Source organism: Rhipicephalus microplus, chromosome 9 (genome assembly GCF_043290135.1).
Source record: "Rhipicephalus microplus isolate Deutch F79 chromosome 9, USDA_Rmic, whole genome shotgun sequence".
Lineage (NCBI taxonomy): Eukaryota > Metazoa > Arthropoda > Arachnida > Ixodida > Ixodidae > Rhipicephalus > Rhipicephalus microplus.
In genome coordinates, this window is record NC_134708.1 from 75,741,972 (window position 1) to 75,759,191 (window position 17,220).

The 17,220-nt window shown below is 45.6% G+C and overlaps 1 protein-coding gene across 8 annotated transcripts in view; it reads left to right on the plus strand.

Moving 5' to 3' along the window:
- Positions 1–17,220, plus strand: part of HUWE1 (HECT, UBA and WWE domain containing E3 ubiquitin protein ligase 1) — a 207,744-nt gene that overhangs the window by 187,839 nt on the left and 2,685 nt on the right. For 7 of the 8 annotated variants that reach the window (XM_075873864.1, XM_075873865.1, XM_075873866.1 and 4 more), the window contains 7 exons: positions 1,358–1,608; positions 1,704–1,989; positions 2,641–2,916; positions 8,375–8,527; positions 11,847–12,046; positions 13,593–13,916; positions 16,233–16,805. In XM_075873864.1, the coding sequence (XP_075729979.1) occupies positions 1,358–1,608; positions 1,704–1,989; positions 2,641–2,916; positions 8,375–8,527; positions 11,847–12,046; positions 13,593–13,916; positions 16,233–16,805 (2,063 nt within the window). The remainder of the gene's footprint in view (positions 1–1,357; positions 1,609–1,703; positions 1,990–2,640; positions 2,917–8,374; positions 8,528–11,846; positions 12,047–13,592; positions 13,917–16,232; positions 16,806–17,220) is intronic. The other variant, XM_075873870.1, reaches the window with a different exon arrangement.

Genomic DNA, 17,220 nt, shown 5'->3' on the forward strand with positions numbered 1-17,220 from the left:
AATTACTCGAGAAAAAAAAGAAAACATATTTTTGTTGGGCGATGTGGGGGGTGCGAGAATTATGCGAGTGCGAGGATTACGCGAGTAAATACGGTACTCTCCTCCTCTAGTCTCCTTCAAGTGTGACCATAAAGCCAGTGCCCATGCGTGCCCTTTCTTTTTCTACACTACGCCCCTCTCGCACCTCGCAACGCTGACGCAGGCAGCATCTGCTAACCTATACCAGTCTCCCCCCTCTTTCTTCTTTACTCATCCCTCCCCGTGGCATCTACAGCCCTATAGCTCATGCGCACCCCCTCCCCTTCGTTTCTCCGTAACTCTCGCCTCGCAACGCTGACACATGCAGCATCGGTTAACGAGTTTCTTGATTAAAAACGCCCAGTGCTCACCCGACACAATCGTTCCCTGGCCACCCCGTATATATAAGCACCGGATCTTGACCTCCAAGGTAGTGCTGGGTGGAGATTTCTCCTGTGCGTTGTTGAACAATGAAAATTCGCAGCGTGCACGTTAACTAAAAGTGGACTGCGGGTCTTGGTGTCCAATCGGCGTCTTCTGTCTCTCATTGCCAATTAGCAGCAATTGGCATGTTTCAGTAGGTAAAACCGGTCCACCACTGCGTGCTTTGCGCCTCTCAAGGTTTCTCACCTGTGCAACGCCGCGATGAGCGCTAGCGTAAACGCTGCCGCCAGTGTAAGCGTTAGCACCTGCTGCTTCACATCTACACATGGTTTTCTTTATTCGGAGATGGTGTAATTTTTTTGTTATATTGAGGATTGAGTGCACTTGTAGGAAATAAGTGTCTATGGAAATCATTTAACCATGAAGTCGGGCTTCACGGCATTGCAGATTTCTCCAATGTAGGTGTTTTCATGGCTCAGCATCCCTTTATTGCAGCAAAATTACCCTTTCAGGGTGTTACATGCAGACTAATATACACCTATTTGTTCATTTCGAGTACTTCGAAATTTCCAATTAGTTAAGTTTGAATCAAAGTGAATTTGAATACTGTAATATTTGTTCGAATAATGCAATAACTGATATTGCAAGCGTAGTTACTTTCTTTGCATTGAAGTTGTGTCTTTAGCGTCATTTTATTCAGATTTCAATTGATTTGCCGTTATGTGTGTAGTGACAGTGTTGTAACAGCGTTTATGTGCTTTTTCAGAATGTTTCTTTCAAATCATGCGCTTTTGTTGGCTGCCATTTGCAGTTCATAGGAATGAGGTCTTCCCAGGCAATGTGTCACCTTCAGCCTCACTTACGTGTCTTAAGTTTCACTCTGAGCATGCCCAGCACTGCACCAGCTTATTGCAATGCTCAGTCTAAAAACAATACGGCACTCCGTCACATGCAGCCCTGGCGTCATCAGTAGCAGCTGTATCTGCGGCAGCCGCCGCAGCTGCATCGTCAAGGTCACCACTCCTGCCGACCACACCTGTAGTGCCCATTGCACCGGCAGCACAGACTTCGGCACCCGCAGCTTCAGCACCCGCCGCTTCAGAAAAGGCGGCACCGAGCAAGCCCACGGAGGCTGTGGCCATGGAAGACGACTCTCCGCACGTCGAGAACGTGGTGCTCGAACAGCATCTCAAGCTCGCAGTCGAGGTGGGTCATTGGCTCGTTTGTGCCCGCAGCACAATGGCAGCTTCTTCCGTCACCCTTTTGATTTCTTTGCCGTATTTCGTGACAATTTGTCTCAGACGCTGACATCCAAGGCCTGTTCGGAGGAAGGCCTAGAAGATGCGACGTCCCTATTGCTACGGCTGTCCCGTGGGTGCCCCTCGGCGAGGCAAGTGGTGCTGCGGCTGTTGCTCGAAGGAGCACAATCGCTCGGTGCCACTGTCGAGACCTCAATTGCTGCCCTGCTGGCCGAGCTGAGGACGCTCAATGCACGCCTGGCCTCGGAGCGCCTCGCCCTAGAGGAGAACGAGCGGGACGATGCCTACGCCGCGGGACGTGCTGCTACCGTCTCCTCGCCACAGCCCGGTTAGTACTCCGGGTTGCACAGCTCGTGGGTCGATGGCCAACGCTGGTTTTCCTTTCCATTGCTTCAGGGACTAGACAATGATGCAGGCGTCACAGGATGCCCAGTCCTTTTTGTTACAAGAAAATTGTGCGATTATAACTTGCCGATTACAGTTGGTTGAATTTTGTAAATGCTTTTCGCATGGTTGATCATCAAATCAGAAAAAGTATGAAAAGATGACATTCTTTTCATTGTTCTTGTTAGACTGGGTCACGGGGCATTTGATCTTGTCTTACCTTCGTCCTTTATATGTTGTCTTGTGTTGTGCCTTTCTTGATCTAATGAACAGATTACACCAACAAGGCCAGCTGAAGTTTGGCCAGACTGTAAGAATGCATTCTCGAGGAAGTTGCACAAAATACAAAGACGTGATGAACAAAAAGAAAAGATGAGTGTCAACTCGTCTCTGTTCCTGGCTTGTTCCTTCGTATTTTGTGCTGTCGGCTCCAAGAGTGCAATTTCCTATGTTCCCTCGAACTTTGAACTTGTTTATATTTGTACGACAGAGGGGAAAAATTCGCATTCCCGTTTCTTTGGACCACGCTACGAAATGCTTGGGGAGTGTGGCGCGTCTTCCTCGTCTCATATGTGGCTCTCGATCGTCACCACAGGAACATCGGGCGTCCGGTCAACGCCGGGCACCATACAGGACCGGTTCACACACTCGACTGTCGTGATCACGGCACCAGGTGGCCCTGTGGCTGGTCCTGGGGCCCCACCGAGCAATCGGCTTCCCAAGGGTGGCAGAGAGCTGCAGCTCCCCTCGATGGGAGCGCTCACCTCCAAGATGTCGTCACAAGCATTTTTCCTGCGGGTGCTCAAGGTGGTTATCCAGCTTAGGGAGGCAGCACAGGGCAGCCTACAGCAGCAGCTGGCAAGGAGGAGACGTGAGTGGCCGGCCGATTTTGGCCTTGCATTGCACGTTTTGGATGTCTGCCTGAACACTGTCACGTGGGTAAATGTAGCATTGCTTTTATTAGAAAAGGCGCTTTATTAGGGTGTTTTTTTTTTTAACGGGAGCCACTAGTCTCGAAGGCACAAAAATTTCCGAAAAATCTATTTTTTATGTATTTTTTAAATAATATACAGGGCCTAGAGAAGGTGTTCCTAAAATGCTATTGTCATGTAATGCTTATTTGTCGAGTGATTCGGTCTCAAAGTCAATTTCGTGATAATTTCCACTCACGAAACCACCCAAAAAGCAGTCATATTCGACGCTGCGGCATCTGAGAACTACGCCAAATAGCGCAGTCATTTTGGTCTCATTTTAAAGACGTATTTTTCTTTTGTCTGTTCCTAGCGGAAGGACGCTTTTTGTCTAGCAACAATGCTGCTATCGCAAATAAAGAAAAACCAAGTACTCTCACATGATTGGTGCATTTCTATCTCGTGAGGCAGTTCCCGGTTCCCTCTTGGATGTCAAGGGATTCGTTTACTAGACAGCGGTGCGCACTCTGCTATTTTGTGATGATGCCTATGCAACCGCTGTGTGATGCGTGCGATGACAGGCGGTCATTAAAAGTTTCATACTGCTCACACGCTCGGAAAGAAGCAAAAACGGCATCTGAGAGCATGCAGCGTCTTATCAGCGAAACCCTCTGTCGCTGAGAACACGGATAAAGCTGGCTGTGCCAACACTATCAAGAACACGGAAAAAGCTGGCTGTGCCAACACTACACCGAACGTGGCTCTCACGATCACGGATGTGATAGCTAGGGCCAACGATCGCACGCGAGATCTTTGCGTCGGCATTTCTTTGGTTTCCGACGCTGAAAAAGTGGCCCTTGAGTGTCGTGCGAGTGACATTCTGAGAGACCTTTCGTCAACGTCAGCCACACAACGCGAGCTGTCTGTTTTTCGAGACAGGAAAGCGACCGCGCCGCAACTACTGGAACGTCGTTCATCGTCGTAAGCTTAGTGATAATGAATTAACTACGTCAGTGTATGTGGCGGGCCTGGCAGCATTTCAAAGAAAGATAGAGAATGTAGCATTGCCACAAAACTTGTGCTGACGTGTGATGAGTGCGGGGAACTGAAAACTGTAGGAGCTCGCCTAGAGCAGGGGGGGGGGGGGGGGGGAGATACAGCGCGTGGCCCGTTTTGAGATCGTCGTGCTCACGGTTGGCGCGGAACAGCAAACAGACAAACTGCCTTGAATTGCATTTTTTTTTTTTCACCCTGAATGTTTCACAGAAGTGCATGTACACAAAGACATACAGTTGAACCCCTTTATATGAGGCAGGCAGCACTTGTCTTTTATATGAGGTGTCTCTTATAAGCAGGGTACCTCGTATGTCAACCTGTGTTTTACAGTAGGCACACTGGTGTCTCACACGCCTTTGTCTCTTAATAAAAGGGTTCGACTGTAAAGGTTACGAGAAAGTGCAAATGATTTCTGCCTCGCAGAAGGGTGCGGCGCAAGTAACTGATGACTGCGCGAGCTTCGTCAGTACGCTGTATGCCGATCCAAACTATGGAAACCTTGGAAACATCTGGCATGCAATGAATAGAAATTGCATGGAGAATGGTGACGATTATACTCCTGGTGACTTCTGACATCATTGCAGCACTGGTTTATGCCATTACCTGTTGAATATACATGCTCACCATGTCCCCAAACTTATTTTCTCGTTTTCTCAAAACATTTTTCATCATGTTTCATCATGTCCAAGGCCATTGCCCGCAGTATCTTTTGATCTAGTGGTCGGATTTTCATAATTTTTGTAGTATTTGAAAGCTTGCACATTTATGCGTGCAACAAAATAAAAAAAAACTATCATAATTTTATTAAGAACAGTGCCTTCATTAGTAATATACAGTAGAGTATCGATAATTCGAACACGAAGGGGCCCAAAAATTTGTTCGAATTAATGAAAGCTAAATAAACAGAGAGAGGGCTGTGGCGAAACTGACTCAATGCACACGCAGTGGCGCATGTGCATTGAGCTAACACACGAGGGGGAAGTTTCAGAAGACTTGCATTTATTCACAAATCACAGGACATCCGTTATTACTTGAAGTATCGGTGATGCGCATCTGCACACGTTTGCCTTGCAGCAAGTCAATCAATTTCGTACCCAGCTTGCAAAGCATTTCTACTTCCGCTTCAGCATTCTCCTGGGAAGAGAAGTTGCGCGCGAAGATGTCCAGCGCCGACATCCTCTAAAGACGACTGCGTAGCAGAGCCGCACCATGGCCAGCACGTGACGAGAAAGGAGGAGCGTCTCCACGCGAAGAGAGACAGATCGGCTTTTTAGATTAGACCAATGCTCCACTGCAGGTTTTTTTTTTTTGTGTGCTCTAAAAGGACTTGTTTTTGGGCTAGTTGGTGCATACTTGGTGCAGAAGACTGAGGCGCAAAAACATAACGTCAAGCAGGAAGAGCAGGAGAGAAAACAGAACAGCGCGCGAGTTGTTAAAAGAAGAGTTAGGCGGCAGGGACGGGAAAGGAGGAAGCCTGGCACCAGTGCGTGAGAGAGACTCCACCCCCCCCCCCCCCCCTCAAGGTGCAGAGCCATGCTTCTGCAAGGGCTGCAAAATATAGTGCCTTGTTCCTTTCCTTCAACCACACATTCACTCAACCCCGCGACAACTTTTTTTTTTTTTCCTCTCTCTGTTCGTGTGCAGCGTTGGAAGGAGAAGGGTCTTTACGTGGCGGGGGCGGAAAAGGGAGAAGCGTGACACAAGCGCGTCACAGATCGGCATTTGAGAGAGAGCAAACATTCCACCGGAGCCTTTTCTTTCTTTTTCCTTTCCTTCGCACGCAGCGTTAAGGTGTCGCAGGTGCCGCCGCGGGATCGGGCAGAGTGCTGAGAGCATTTTCGGAATGCGGTATGCTCGAATGAACCGTCGCAAGTGCTTCTGCGTTCGAATTACCGGACGTTTTCGCCCATAGGAATGCACATAGCTTTCACGGGACGTCATCCTGAGTTCGAATTAACCGGAAGTTCTAATTAAGCACGCTCAAATTAGATTCGACTGTAATTAAGCAGCAGTTTCAGATTTCTGATGAGTCTACTTGTTACGGCCATAACTCTGAAGCAATGAAGTTAAAAATAAAATTATGGTTTTTTTGCACTCCCTGTTATTTACAGAACACTGTGATAGCTAATTTGCAGCAATCTTTTACGAGGAAGCAGTGGGCAAAATGTAAGTTTATGAAAGAATAGATATTTTATAATCTAGAAGTGACAGCTGAAAACTAATTGCATATTTGTTTTCAGCTGTGAAAATGCATATCATTAAAAAATTTTAGCTCTAAATACTCAAAATTAAAAAAAAAACATTAAGACCAGTGTCTCTCCTAATTACTCTTTGCTACTTTTTTGTCGTATGCAAAGTAAAAGTGAATAGTAACAAGCCGGCATAACAAGCTTTTAAACTTTGAAAAAGGAAGAATTGACGTGAGAGTACGGTAGACTCGCGATAATTTTAAGATAATTTACACTTTCGGTTAATTCAAACAAAATTAGTTTTTCAGTTGGCCTTCTATTCTTCCAATGTATTTAAAAGCCTCTTAATTTAAGCTCCATCATTCGGTTAATTCATACTTTTTGCAGTTCCATACCAGAAAATATCTGCTGCTTTCCCACTACTGTTTGAAAATTTGTGGGCTTATATAATCCTAACAGTCTAAAAACGTAAAATAGGTTTTTCAAGGAAAAAGGCTTTGCTAGTAAACAAATGTTTGAAACAAAGCACACGCATGGTAAACCGTGACGCTTCTCAACTGGTATAGAGAGCTTTGAGCTTAAGGCACATACCTCTAGCAAAGAAGCAGTTGGCAGTGCATGATTTCTCTAGAAGGTCAGATCAGCAGGGAATGGAAAAATAAGCTAGCGGACCTTACACCTGTGCTTTCTCTTCGTTGCGTGCAGTTACGAGTTAAAAACATTTATAAATGTGATAAAATCAATGCCTAATCATAACATGTGGTGTCACCTCACCCAGTGTCATCTGAGAATATCTGATTATTCAAACTTCTTGATAATTCAAACAAAATTCAGAGGTCCCTTCGATACTGTAATACGTTCATTTAACCTGGATGTGGGGCTTCGTGGCAGTGCGGGTTTCTCTTGGAAAGGTATTTTCATGGTACAGCACCTTTTCACTGCAGTGAAACCACTTTTACAGGGAGGGTTACATGTGGATTAATACATTGTTTATTTCTAATAGTATTTCGAAATTTACATCAATTTAAATCATATTGAAGCAAATTTGCACAAGCTCAGAATTTCCTTACGCTGGGCAATCTCTTAACGCATACACGATTCAGATGTTTGCTGCATTCGAACACAGCCAATTTTTGTGACCTTGGAGGCAAGGCCTTTGTTGAAGTCTTCAGATATTTTGCAAAATTTGGTAGAAGGTTTAGGAAATTTGAGCAGAAGTGTCAACTTTGCACAAGAAATGCCATGTACATTGGAATGTACTCAGAACCTCTGCCTTGAAGTTCCTTTTTGCAATTATCAATATAAACTGCACTATACGAAAGTGAACCACAGTTTATATTGGCAGCTCATCTAGTTTGTAAAAGTTCATAAGCAGCATGGCTGATGGCTCACTGAAGGGAACAGCCTAAAACCCTGTTCGAATTGTGATGTGCTTATTGTTTCATCTGCCTTTCAAGTGAGCTCAGCTGTTGTCAAAAAGCTTGGGTGCGTGCACACACACACATACTCATGACAGACATTTGGCATCAAAAGCTTTCCGGGTGTGAGTTCCACGACCTTGAAGTGTTACAGCAGTTTGTGCCCCTGGCCAATAAAATGCAACACGTTTTTTGTATTTGCACATACTATACTTGCTTAGAACATAAGCATGCGCTCTTCCCACTAAACTGCAGTTTTTCATTTTCTGCCTCTGCACATTGAAGACTCGGGAAATGCAGCCATTGAAAAAGTTCATGTCTATCGTAAGACCACTCAAGCGAGTAAATGTAATTGGCCTGTATTTGCTGTAAGATGTAATTGTAAAACATTCTCGCTCAACACAGCATAGAAATACACCCATGTAAGCATAAGCAAATTCCTTTCACTTAGCCTCTACGTCACCTTTCTTCAGCCATTGGGCTAGATCGCAGTACATAAGCCATTGTGTTCTTAGGCTGCCACAGGATGCAGTGTAGTCTCTGAAACATTGTTTTTATGCAGAATCTATTGTCTGTAAACTTTTGATGCCAACAGTACACGTAATTCAAGGTGCCTATCTCTTGCTTCTTTGCCCAATTTGCAAGGGCAAGTTTTTTCTGCACGAGAGCAGCTCACGTGGTACGCTCAGGAGAGGTTTAGTTTCCGCCACTCAGCGCCGGCATGTCTGTCTGTGTGTGTGTGTGTGTTTACGCAGTGTCGGGGGCGTGTGACATTCCCCCGTCGGCAGAGCCCCTGGCCTTCTCGTGGTCGACAGAGTCGTTCAGCACCAGCACACCCGTTGCTGAGCGCACACCACACCCGGTGCAGCCTAATGCCAACAACCACATGGATGTCGATAATGCTGGCGGTGAGCACTTGCTTCACCTCAGGCAGGGTTTTGATGAGCGGAGGTGTCACGCCAAAACATGGTGCAGCTTCGTTCTATGGTTTTCGTAGGAGGTGATGTAGCATTTCCCACAAGAATTGTGGCTGCAAATAGAATAGCCTGCACTCTGCCATTATCTCACGTCTCCACAATTATCTTTTACCATATGTACTTGCATAATCCTTGCACTCGCATAGTTTCCACACCCTCCACATCTCCCAACAAAAATAAAATAATTTCTTTTTTCCGCAAGCAATCATTGCACCATCCAGTATTGCCCCAGTAATGTCGTCTGCTCAGTCGAGCCACTGATGATGATAGCGCTCACCATCTTGCGCCATCTCTTGAGCATGAAGCGTACTATCAATGCACGGAGCCTCAATCTAATTCAAGCCAAGCCAAAGTTTTGCTTGTTGCGGCGTGTATTGTACGTTGTGTCCGTTGTTTCACTATGGGGCGATACGGAAGCCATGCGGCTGGTTTCAAGTTGAAAGTGATTAATCATGCACTAAACAACGGCAACAGGGCTGCCGGGAGGCCCTTCGGAGGCTACGAGTTTTGTGTACGCTGCTGGCAACGCCAGCTGAAAGCCACCAATACGCGTTTGGGCCTTCTATATGCCTAAAACTGAGGTGGATGGTAAAATTGTAATAAGGCAACTTGTGGACGATTTCGTATTGAATGGCCATCAGCTCAAGGTTGACGTCACATGCTAACTTTTTGTGGGCTCCCGTTAAGTGACTGTTGCTAAGACTACGCCCGCAACGCCCACAAGCTTTGTGTGTACGGTGTTCCAATTTTCTATTTCAGTGGTTCTCAGCCATGGATGTGTCAGGGACCCCTTGTAGACTGGTGGAAGTGATGGGGGACCCCTTGCAGCAAAGGAGAGGGAGGGTGGTATGTAGGTAAATTAGCACAACTGGAGCATGAAACAGGTGCCTCTTATTGCTACCAAAAACATCAAACAAACGTGCCACATCACTTTATTTTGGACAGCTCAGCGTGGCACAGTCTTGTTTAAAGAAAAATGTGGGTGAGGGTTTCCCGGGTCATAGAAATGGCTTTGCAGATCCCCTAGGGTCCACGGACCCCCATTTGAGAACCACTGCTCTATTTCCTTGCAACTTTTGTGTTTTGAATCATTTGCTTGTGGCTTTTGTATCTCAAATAAATTTTGCCTTGTGTGGGGCCTGTAGTTTTATTTTTATAGTAAGTCTTAATTAGTACTTCTCGAAGCTGGCAGTTTCTTGGTGTGAGAATCCAGATTTGCGGCCACTTAATTTTCTTTTTTGCTCTGTACATTTTTGCAGAGCATTTTCCCCGCATAATTCTCGCACCCCCTAATTTTTTAGCCGTTTTCCACGAAAAAAAACTGAGACTCATGCAAGTAAATACGGTATATCCTTTGATCCTGTAGCCCCAATGAACTTGAGCCAGTGATATGGCTTCTAACAATAAAATTTCTAGATAGAACTCCTTCGGCATTAGTGTCTATAGAAAATACAAGTGCGGTAGCTCTGCTGGCTTGGGAACGAAGTTGGAGCACTTGGGATTTGCACACGCACTTGAATTTACTAAAACTTTGTTCTGCTGGCTATGAATGGCTTTGTGACTTTGCAAATATATAGTTTGCAACTACCTAATTAATTGCCTGGCAGTGTACAAAAAAAATTCGTTTAGAGCTTAGGAATGATGAATTCTGAATTCATGTTCTGTCGTAGCACTAGCTGTAAAATCCATGAATTTGCATTACATTCTCTCTGGTACATTTTGTAAGACATACTGTAGATGGAGCATGCTTAATCAATTTTTCATAATATACCGTATTTACTCGCATAATCTTCGCACTTTTTTTTGCCAGAAAACCGATGCAAAGTTGGGGGGTGGGAGAATAACGCGGGGAAAACTTTCTACGAAAAGGCAGAGAGGGAAAAAGAAAACGAAGTGGCCGCAAATCGGGATTCTCACGCCAGCAACTTGCAGCAAGCTTTAAGAAGTACTAATTAGAACTTACCTCAACAATAAAAGAGGACGTTCAACACAAGGCAAGATTTATTTGGGACACAAAAAGTGGAAGCAAATAGTCGAGAATAAGAATACCATACGCAAAGCTTGTTGGCGTTGCGGGCGTAGCGGTAGCAGTCGGCGCTCAAAAGCAGCCTTCAAAAAGTAAGCGTAGAGGACGTCAGTATTGGGCTGATGGCTATTTAACAGAATCGTTTGCAGTTCCCTTCTGAAAAAATAAAGTTTACCATCAATTCCAGTTTTATGCACACGGCAGGCCCAACGCGTCTTGGTGGCTTTCAGCTGCCGTCACCAGTAGCGAACACAAAGCTCGTAGACTCCGAAGGGCCTACCGGCGGCTCTGCTGCCGTTGTTTAGCGCATGATCTATCACTTGCAACTTCAAGCAGCCGTGTGGCTGCAGTATCGCCCCATAACGTGCCAAGATTACCGACACAACACACAAAACACGCCGCAACGCGCACTGGCTACTTCAGCTTGGCTTGGATCGAATTTCCGTGCAATAGTACGCTTGATGCTTAAGAGATGGCGCCAGGTGGTGCACGCTATCATCATCAATGGTTGGAACGAGCAGACGACTTTATTGCAGCAGTTTTCGGGGGTGCGATAATTACTCGAGGAAAAAAAAAAATTATTTTTTGGAGGGCGATGGGGGGTGTGCAAGAATTATGCGAGTGCGAGGATTACGCGAGTAAATACGGTACATGCAGAGACGACCACAGAGAGTGGTCTTACCAACCCCACGGTGAACATGATTTGTGTCAGGGAGTCAGAATAACCTAGCAGATTGTATGTTAGTGCAATTCCCTTTCACACATTGTCAGTGGCCAAAGTGACACTCCACCTGCGTTATCAGTGTGATCCATGCATGAATGAGAAATGCGGCATTGGTGTAGAATCTATTAGACCTGAGTTGTTGTGTTACAGTGGAACTCCTTCATAAGAGACATGCAATGTGGAGCAATTCTTGTCTTTTATATCAGCTGTCTCTCATAAGCAGGGTACCATGTATCCATTTTTCTATAAACATGTTTCAATGTAGGTTTGCAGATGTCTGTCAAACCCATTTGTCTGTTACGTCAGTCTCTCTATATAAAGGGGTTCGACTTCATATTGGTCCCGATTTTTAGACATTATACTGCATTTTGTTATTAGTTGCTAGCTCTTCAGCTTGCTTGTTTCTTTCAACAAAGCAAGTCTGTGCTAGTTGTAAGCTGTGTTAACAGCAAACTTGACTTCTTGACCCCCCGCCTTTTTTTCTCGTGGTGTTCTCACAGTGTCTGGTGGCCCGGCTGCAGCGAATGGGCAGAACGGTTCTGCACAACCATTGGCCGCATCCACACCGACCCGGCAAGGTTCTGTACCAGCATCGGAAGCTGGTGCCACTGACGAGCCGCTGCCCCTGAGTGAGGAGCTGAAGCTGGATTCCCTTTGGAGCACCCTCAGTGATTGCCTGCTCGAGTTAGCCGACACGCAGGTACACTCCGAGCTCTCTATAATAACCATATTTTCGGTTATAATGAAGTAAATGAATACTTCTGTCATTGATGCAGAACTACGAATATACGTCATGATGAATTTTTGGATATTGCAAAGTTATTTTAGGTTTTCGGCAAACTCATAAACTCTCAGCTCAGTCAAAACTTGTTGGATCTTTGTGTAGTCAATATTTGTGTCTACCACAGCATCTTCATGGACATATCATTTCTCTGCTAAGTTCGGGGGTTTGAACCCTGTTTTTAAGGCCCGCAGTTTGGCAGAAGCATGGTGCAGAGGCACTTGTATGTTTAGGACTTCAGGGCTGTCGCAGAAGTTCCGAAGTGTGGTGCAGCGTCGAGCACCACAGAAAACCGGTAGAGTCGGAGCACCCGACAATGCTATGAGAGAGGGCTCTGTGCACATAGCCTTCAGCCGTGCTGCATGGAAAGAAACATTTGTGACTGCAAATGTAACAATCCATGGGTGGTGCTTTTTGCACCACCCATGGATTATGGATTTTATGATTGTTTTCTAATATTGGCTCTGGTGCTGCGACCGTTGAGCCACTATGATAATGGTGGGTAGTACACAAATTTGTCTAGTCTTCGTGCTTGCGGGCTTTGAATGCACTTGTGGGTTTGTTTATTGCCGTGTTTTAGTTTTGTTTCAAATAAATGTACTGTTTTGATGAAGTGACAGGGTTTGAATTGATGAGCCTAAAAGGTTGAGGTGATGAGGAGCGACTCCTGAACATTTGCTGATTTTTGTCTCGTGACAAATCAGTGTCAAGACAGGTGAAGCCAAACGAAGCCGAAAGTACGAAGGTTAGAAAAATTTGAGCACTACCCATGATTCACATGCTGGCTGAAGGTGAAGCCAAACGAAGCCGAAAGCGTGAAGATTAGACAAATTTGAGCACTACCCATGATTCACATGCGGGCTGAAGCGCTTTACGTTACAGTTCCCATAGACACTAGCGGCAGAGTTCCTCTAGGGCACTTATGAGAAATTGTAGATTTTGGAACGTTGAACTGCCTTGCAGCTTCATGATTTCTGAATTGCTTGCCGTTGAAACAGCGCCCCATTTGATCTTCAGAAAATTAAGGTATTGGGCTAGTTGCTTCGTCATAATTCCAGGTGTTTCATGGAAGCATGTTGTACTTTAAAAAAAAAGAAAATGTGAGAAATTACTCCACATTATGGTTGTTGTTTTTTTGTACAGTGTATCCTCTATAACTTTATGATTATTGAAGTGCAAGAAAGAAAGCAAAAAACACAAGATCAATGCGGGATAGGCACTGAACCATTTCTAGTTGCTAGTCTAGCACCTTTCCTGTGTTGCTCTTTTTTGCAAGTTGCTGTATTTTTGCACTGCATTTACCACGAAGATCAACCAACTAGCCCAATTGTGCCTGTAACCTTAGTGCAGTTTTAACAGCCATCTACAATTGGAGTGTTGTTCTTCGTGCTATGCATAACCATTAATCTGACAGTGGGATATAATGTGACGTACCTAATAAGCTCTCGCTTGCGGTGCTTCACAGGACCAGCATGCAGTGCTGGTTCTTCAGCCAGCCGTGGAGGCCTTTTTCCTGGTGCACGCTAGCGCCCCGTCGGCTGCTGCGGCCACAGGTGGCAGCGCGTCTGTGGGTAGCTCACGGGACGTGGCTCCCCGGCGGCGCGAGTATCGCTCGGAGAGCCGCGAGACGCAGCTGGCACACATCCACCAGGAGATGGCTCCCCTGTCGCCCCTGGCACAACAGCAGGACGGCCAGGCACCCGCCACACCTGGCGCAGAGCGCCCCGCCGATGCCCACCTTCACCCGGATGTCCAGAAGTTCTTGGGTTTCGCCGAGACGCACAGGACGGTAAGCTCACACCTTTCCAGAGGCTTGCGTACATAGCTTCTCTCCTCAGTTTCTTCTTTTGATCAATGAGGAAATAGAAGTTTCATCATGATTTAAAAACGAAGGCCGCTGATCTGGGGTCTGCTAATAACTACTTATGTCTAGCTACGGTGATGAAAAATCCGCGTGCAGTGTGCTTGGTTTTGTGTGTTTAGGCGCTGACGCGTGAAATCGCTCATTGCTGACCGAGTGGTCGGTGCGCGGCGAGATTGGCCAGAGTCTGCTACCGACAAGCAGAATGCCTAGTGGTTATAAGTAGCCAGCGGCCGATGTGATTCGTTGCTTGCAATGAAGCATATTACAGCTTCTTCGCTTTCGCATATCCACTAGCGCGAAGTCTTGCCCGCCAAGTTTGGAGCAGAGTTAGCCCTAGGCACAACTTCGAGCAGAAAGTGTGGCTTCAATGTGCATGGTCACGGCGCCAGATGTTTCAAACTACGACGTGCTCGATCATGAGTACAAATATTTGTTTTGTGGTGGTCTTAGTGACAGGTCTGAAACGCTGATAAGCAGTACCTATTCCCGCCAACAAGTCAACCAAGACTCGCGTGTGGGATGCTCACGACGAGTGCGGCGTACAATCGTAATCTGATGACTGAATTTCTGCTTGGTGCTGCCTTAACTTAGGCGTAATTGTATCCTGAACTATCATCAACGCGTGAACACAGAAAGAGTGGGAAAACGTCACTAAGCAGCGCGATTTTCGACAGCGACGTCCTCGCAACACACAAGCGAACGATGCCATCTCAAAGGCGTGTCCCGGAACAAGCGTAGGACCAGCGAGGCATACTGGAGCAACACGACAGAAGCAGCCTATCGGAGGCGTTAGAACAAATTTCAAACATCTGCTTTTTGAACATGTAATGTTCTTTTATGAAATACCTTTACGATGAGCCCAAATACTTTTACGATGGGCAGCTGTGCCGTTTCGAAGCTATTAATTTCCTTTTTTCTTTTTTTCGATGACTTCAACAATGGTTTTAACCATCTTGGCAGGCACAAGAAATTTTTTAGAGCACTTCTACATAATCTTCAGTGAAGATATTTTGAAATTGGAAATTGTACATTAGAAGCTAAAGATGTTATTTTCAAAAAGTCAATTTTTTTCATTCCCTATTCAGAATATATTCGTAATTCGTATGACTCGCACTTCTCTCCAGTTATAACAGACCCATTCAATGTTTTCATAAAAGTCTGTTGTAACAGTACTTGGATTTTACAAACTCCCTCCACAACAGGCTGAAATCTTCTTCACTATGGAGGTCTGTTGTAATGATGTTATGCTGTATTTAGAGTTTTTTTGTACTAAAATATGGCATTTGTGAAGGCCTCATTTCACTGTTAAAGAGGCTATTGTGCAGGTTAGGTCATGACAAATATGCTGATTGCTTTTTATAATATATTCGAATACGATTAAAAATTATTCTACTAAACTCACTATTGGCTTTGAATTCCCTTCAAACTTGGAATTCACTATTCGCCCAAGCTTAAGCGAGCATGTACGCCTTCATGCAAGTGGGCTCTTTGTGGATGACATGAGCAGGCCAGAATGTTGATGTTGCAGCAAATGCCGAGGATTCCCAAAAGACCCGAAGAGGAGGATTGTTTCTTGGAATTTTTGGGGACACCTGTAGCTGGTAGCACTACCATGCTTGGCATTGTTGATAGTGACAGGATTTTGAACTTGATGCATATGTTTGCTTAAAATGTTAAAAAAGAAAGTATCAAATAAAGTTTGGAACCCTTCAACCTGGATTGACGCTGCGCTGGAGCTGCCCAGTTGGGTGTGAAAGTGGAAGGTAATGTCAGCTATAGTAAACTCTCAGTTAACGGAAATCTTTAACGTAAAACTGCGGCTTAAATGGCACAAATGCTTCTCACAAGATTGGTTTCGTTCTTGCATTGTGTGCCCCTATTCATCTCTCAGTAAACGGAACACATTTTACTGGTCCCTTCAAATTCCATTTAATGAAAGTCTACTGCATTTCTTACTAAACTTTACTTTCTTTCTAAAGCTATGCACTAACCATTCCGGAATTCCACATGGTGCAGTTGTGGTATTCGATTTGGAGACGAACATTATGGCGATGTTGCAATGAAACTAAATTATAAATTCTATGTTTATTGTAAGCATATATTTGTTAGAAGCTGCTGATTGGCGAGGAACAGATAAAGCTCAATCGTTGCCAAAAAAATTTTAAGGGGAATAACTCCTTCCTCCTCACTGTGCACTAAGTACGCGCTCTGCTAAGTTCTCTTCTTTTTCACTTCCCGCAGGTGCTGAACCAAATCCTGCGCCAGTCGAGCACTCCCCTGGCTGACGGCCCATTTGCCGTGCTTGTTGACCACACGCGTGTGCTCGACTTCGACGTCAAGCGGCGATACTTCCGGCATGAGCTCGAGCGGCTCGACGAGGGCTCGCGGCGAGAAGACCTGGCGGTTCACGTCAGGCGGGAGCACGTCTTCGAGGACTCGTTCCGTGAGCTGCACCGTCGTCCCCCGGAAGAGTGGAAGAACCGCTTCTACATTGTCTTCGAGGGCGAGGAGGGACAGGACGCTGGCGGCCTGCTCCGCGAGTGGTACACCATCATTTCCCGCGAAATCTTCAACCCCATGTATGCACTGTTCACGACATCGCCGGGCGACCGGGTGACATACATGATCAACCCGGCGTCGCACTGCAACTCGAATCACCTGAGCTATTTCAAGTTTGTGGGACGTGTGATTGCCAAGGCAGTGTACGACAACAAGCTGCTCGAGTGTTACTTCACGCGCTCCTTCTACAAGCACATTCTGGGCAAGCCGGTCAAATACACAGACATGGAGAGCGAGGACTACTCGTTCTACCAGGTGCGCTTTTGCATGTCGATGGTTCAGTGCTTGCAAATCTCTTGAATGTCGTCTGACTCTATTCCGGTGTGCATCCCAGTGTGTACTCATTCATGGCATTTTTATTATGTCTATTATCTTCACCACCTTGTCTCACTTTGTGTGCAACCTGAGTTCACGCTAATGTTTTCCTATAAAGTAATGATTGCATCAAGATAAAAGCATGAACCAGAACTTGCTTGGCTTAGTATTTAATATTCTAAAGAGTAGTATCTATAATGATGCACCTTCTCAAAGAGGTTATGGCAAGATAGGTTCACGGGGGGAAGGTGACCATCGGTAATGCTTGCTCTGCTCCGTACTGCATTGGTGAGGCAGGAGTGGCCATTTTAATATGATGTAGTGTCTGACATAATCACAACTAGCTACACAAGGA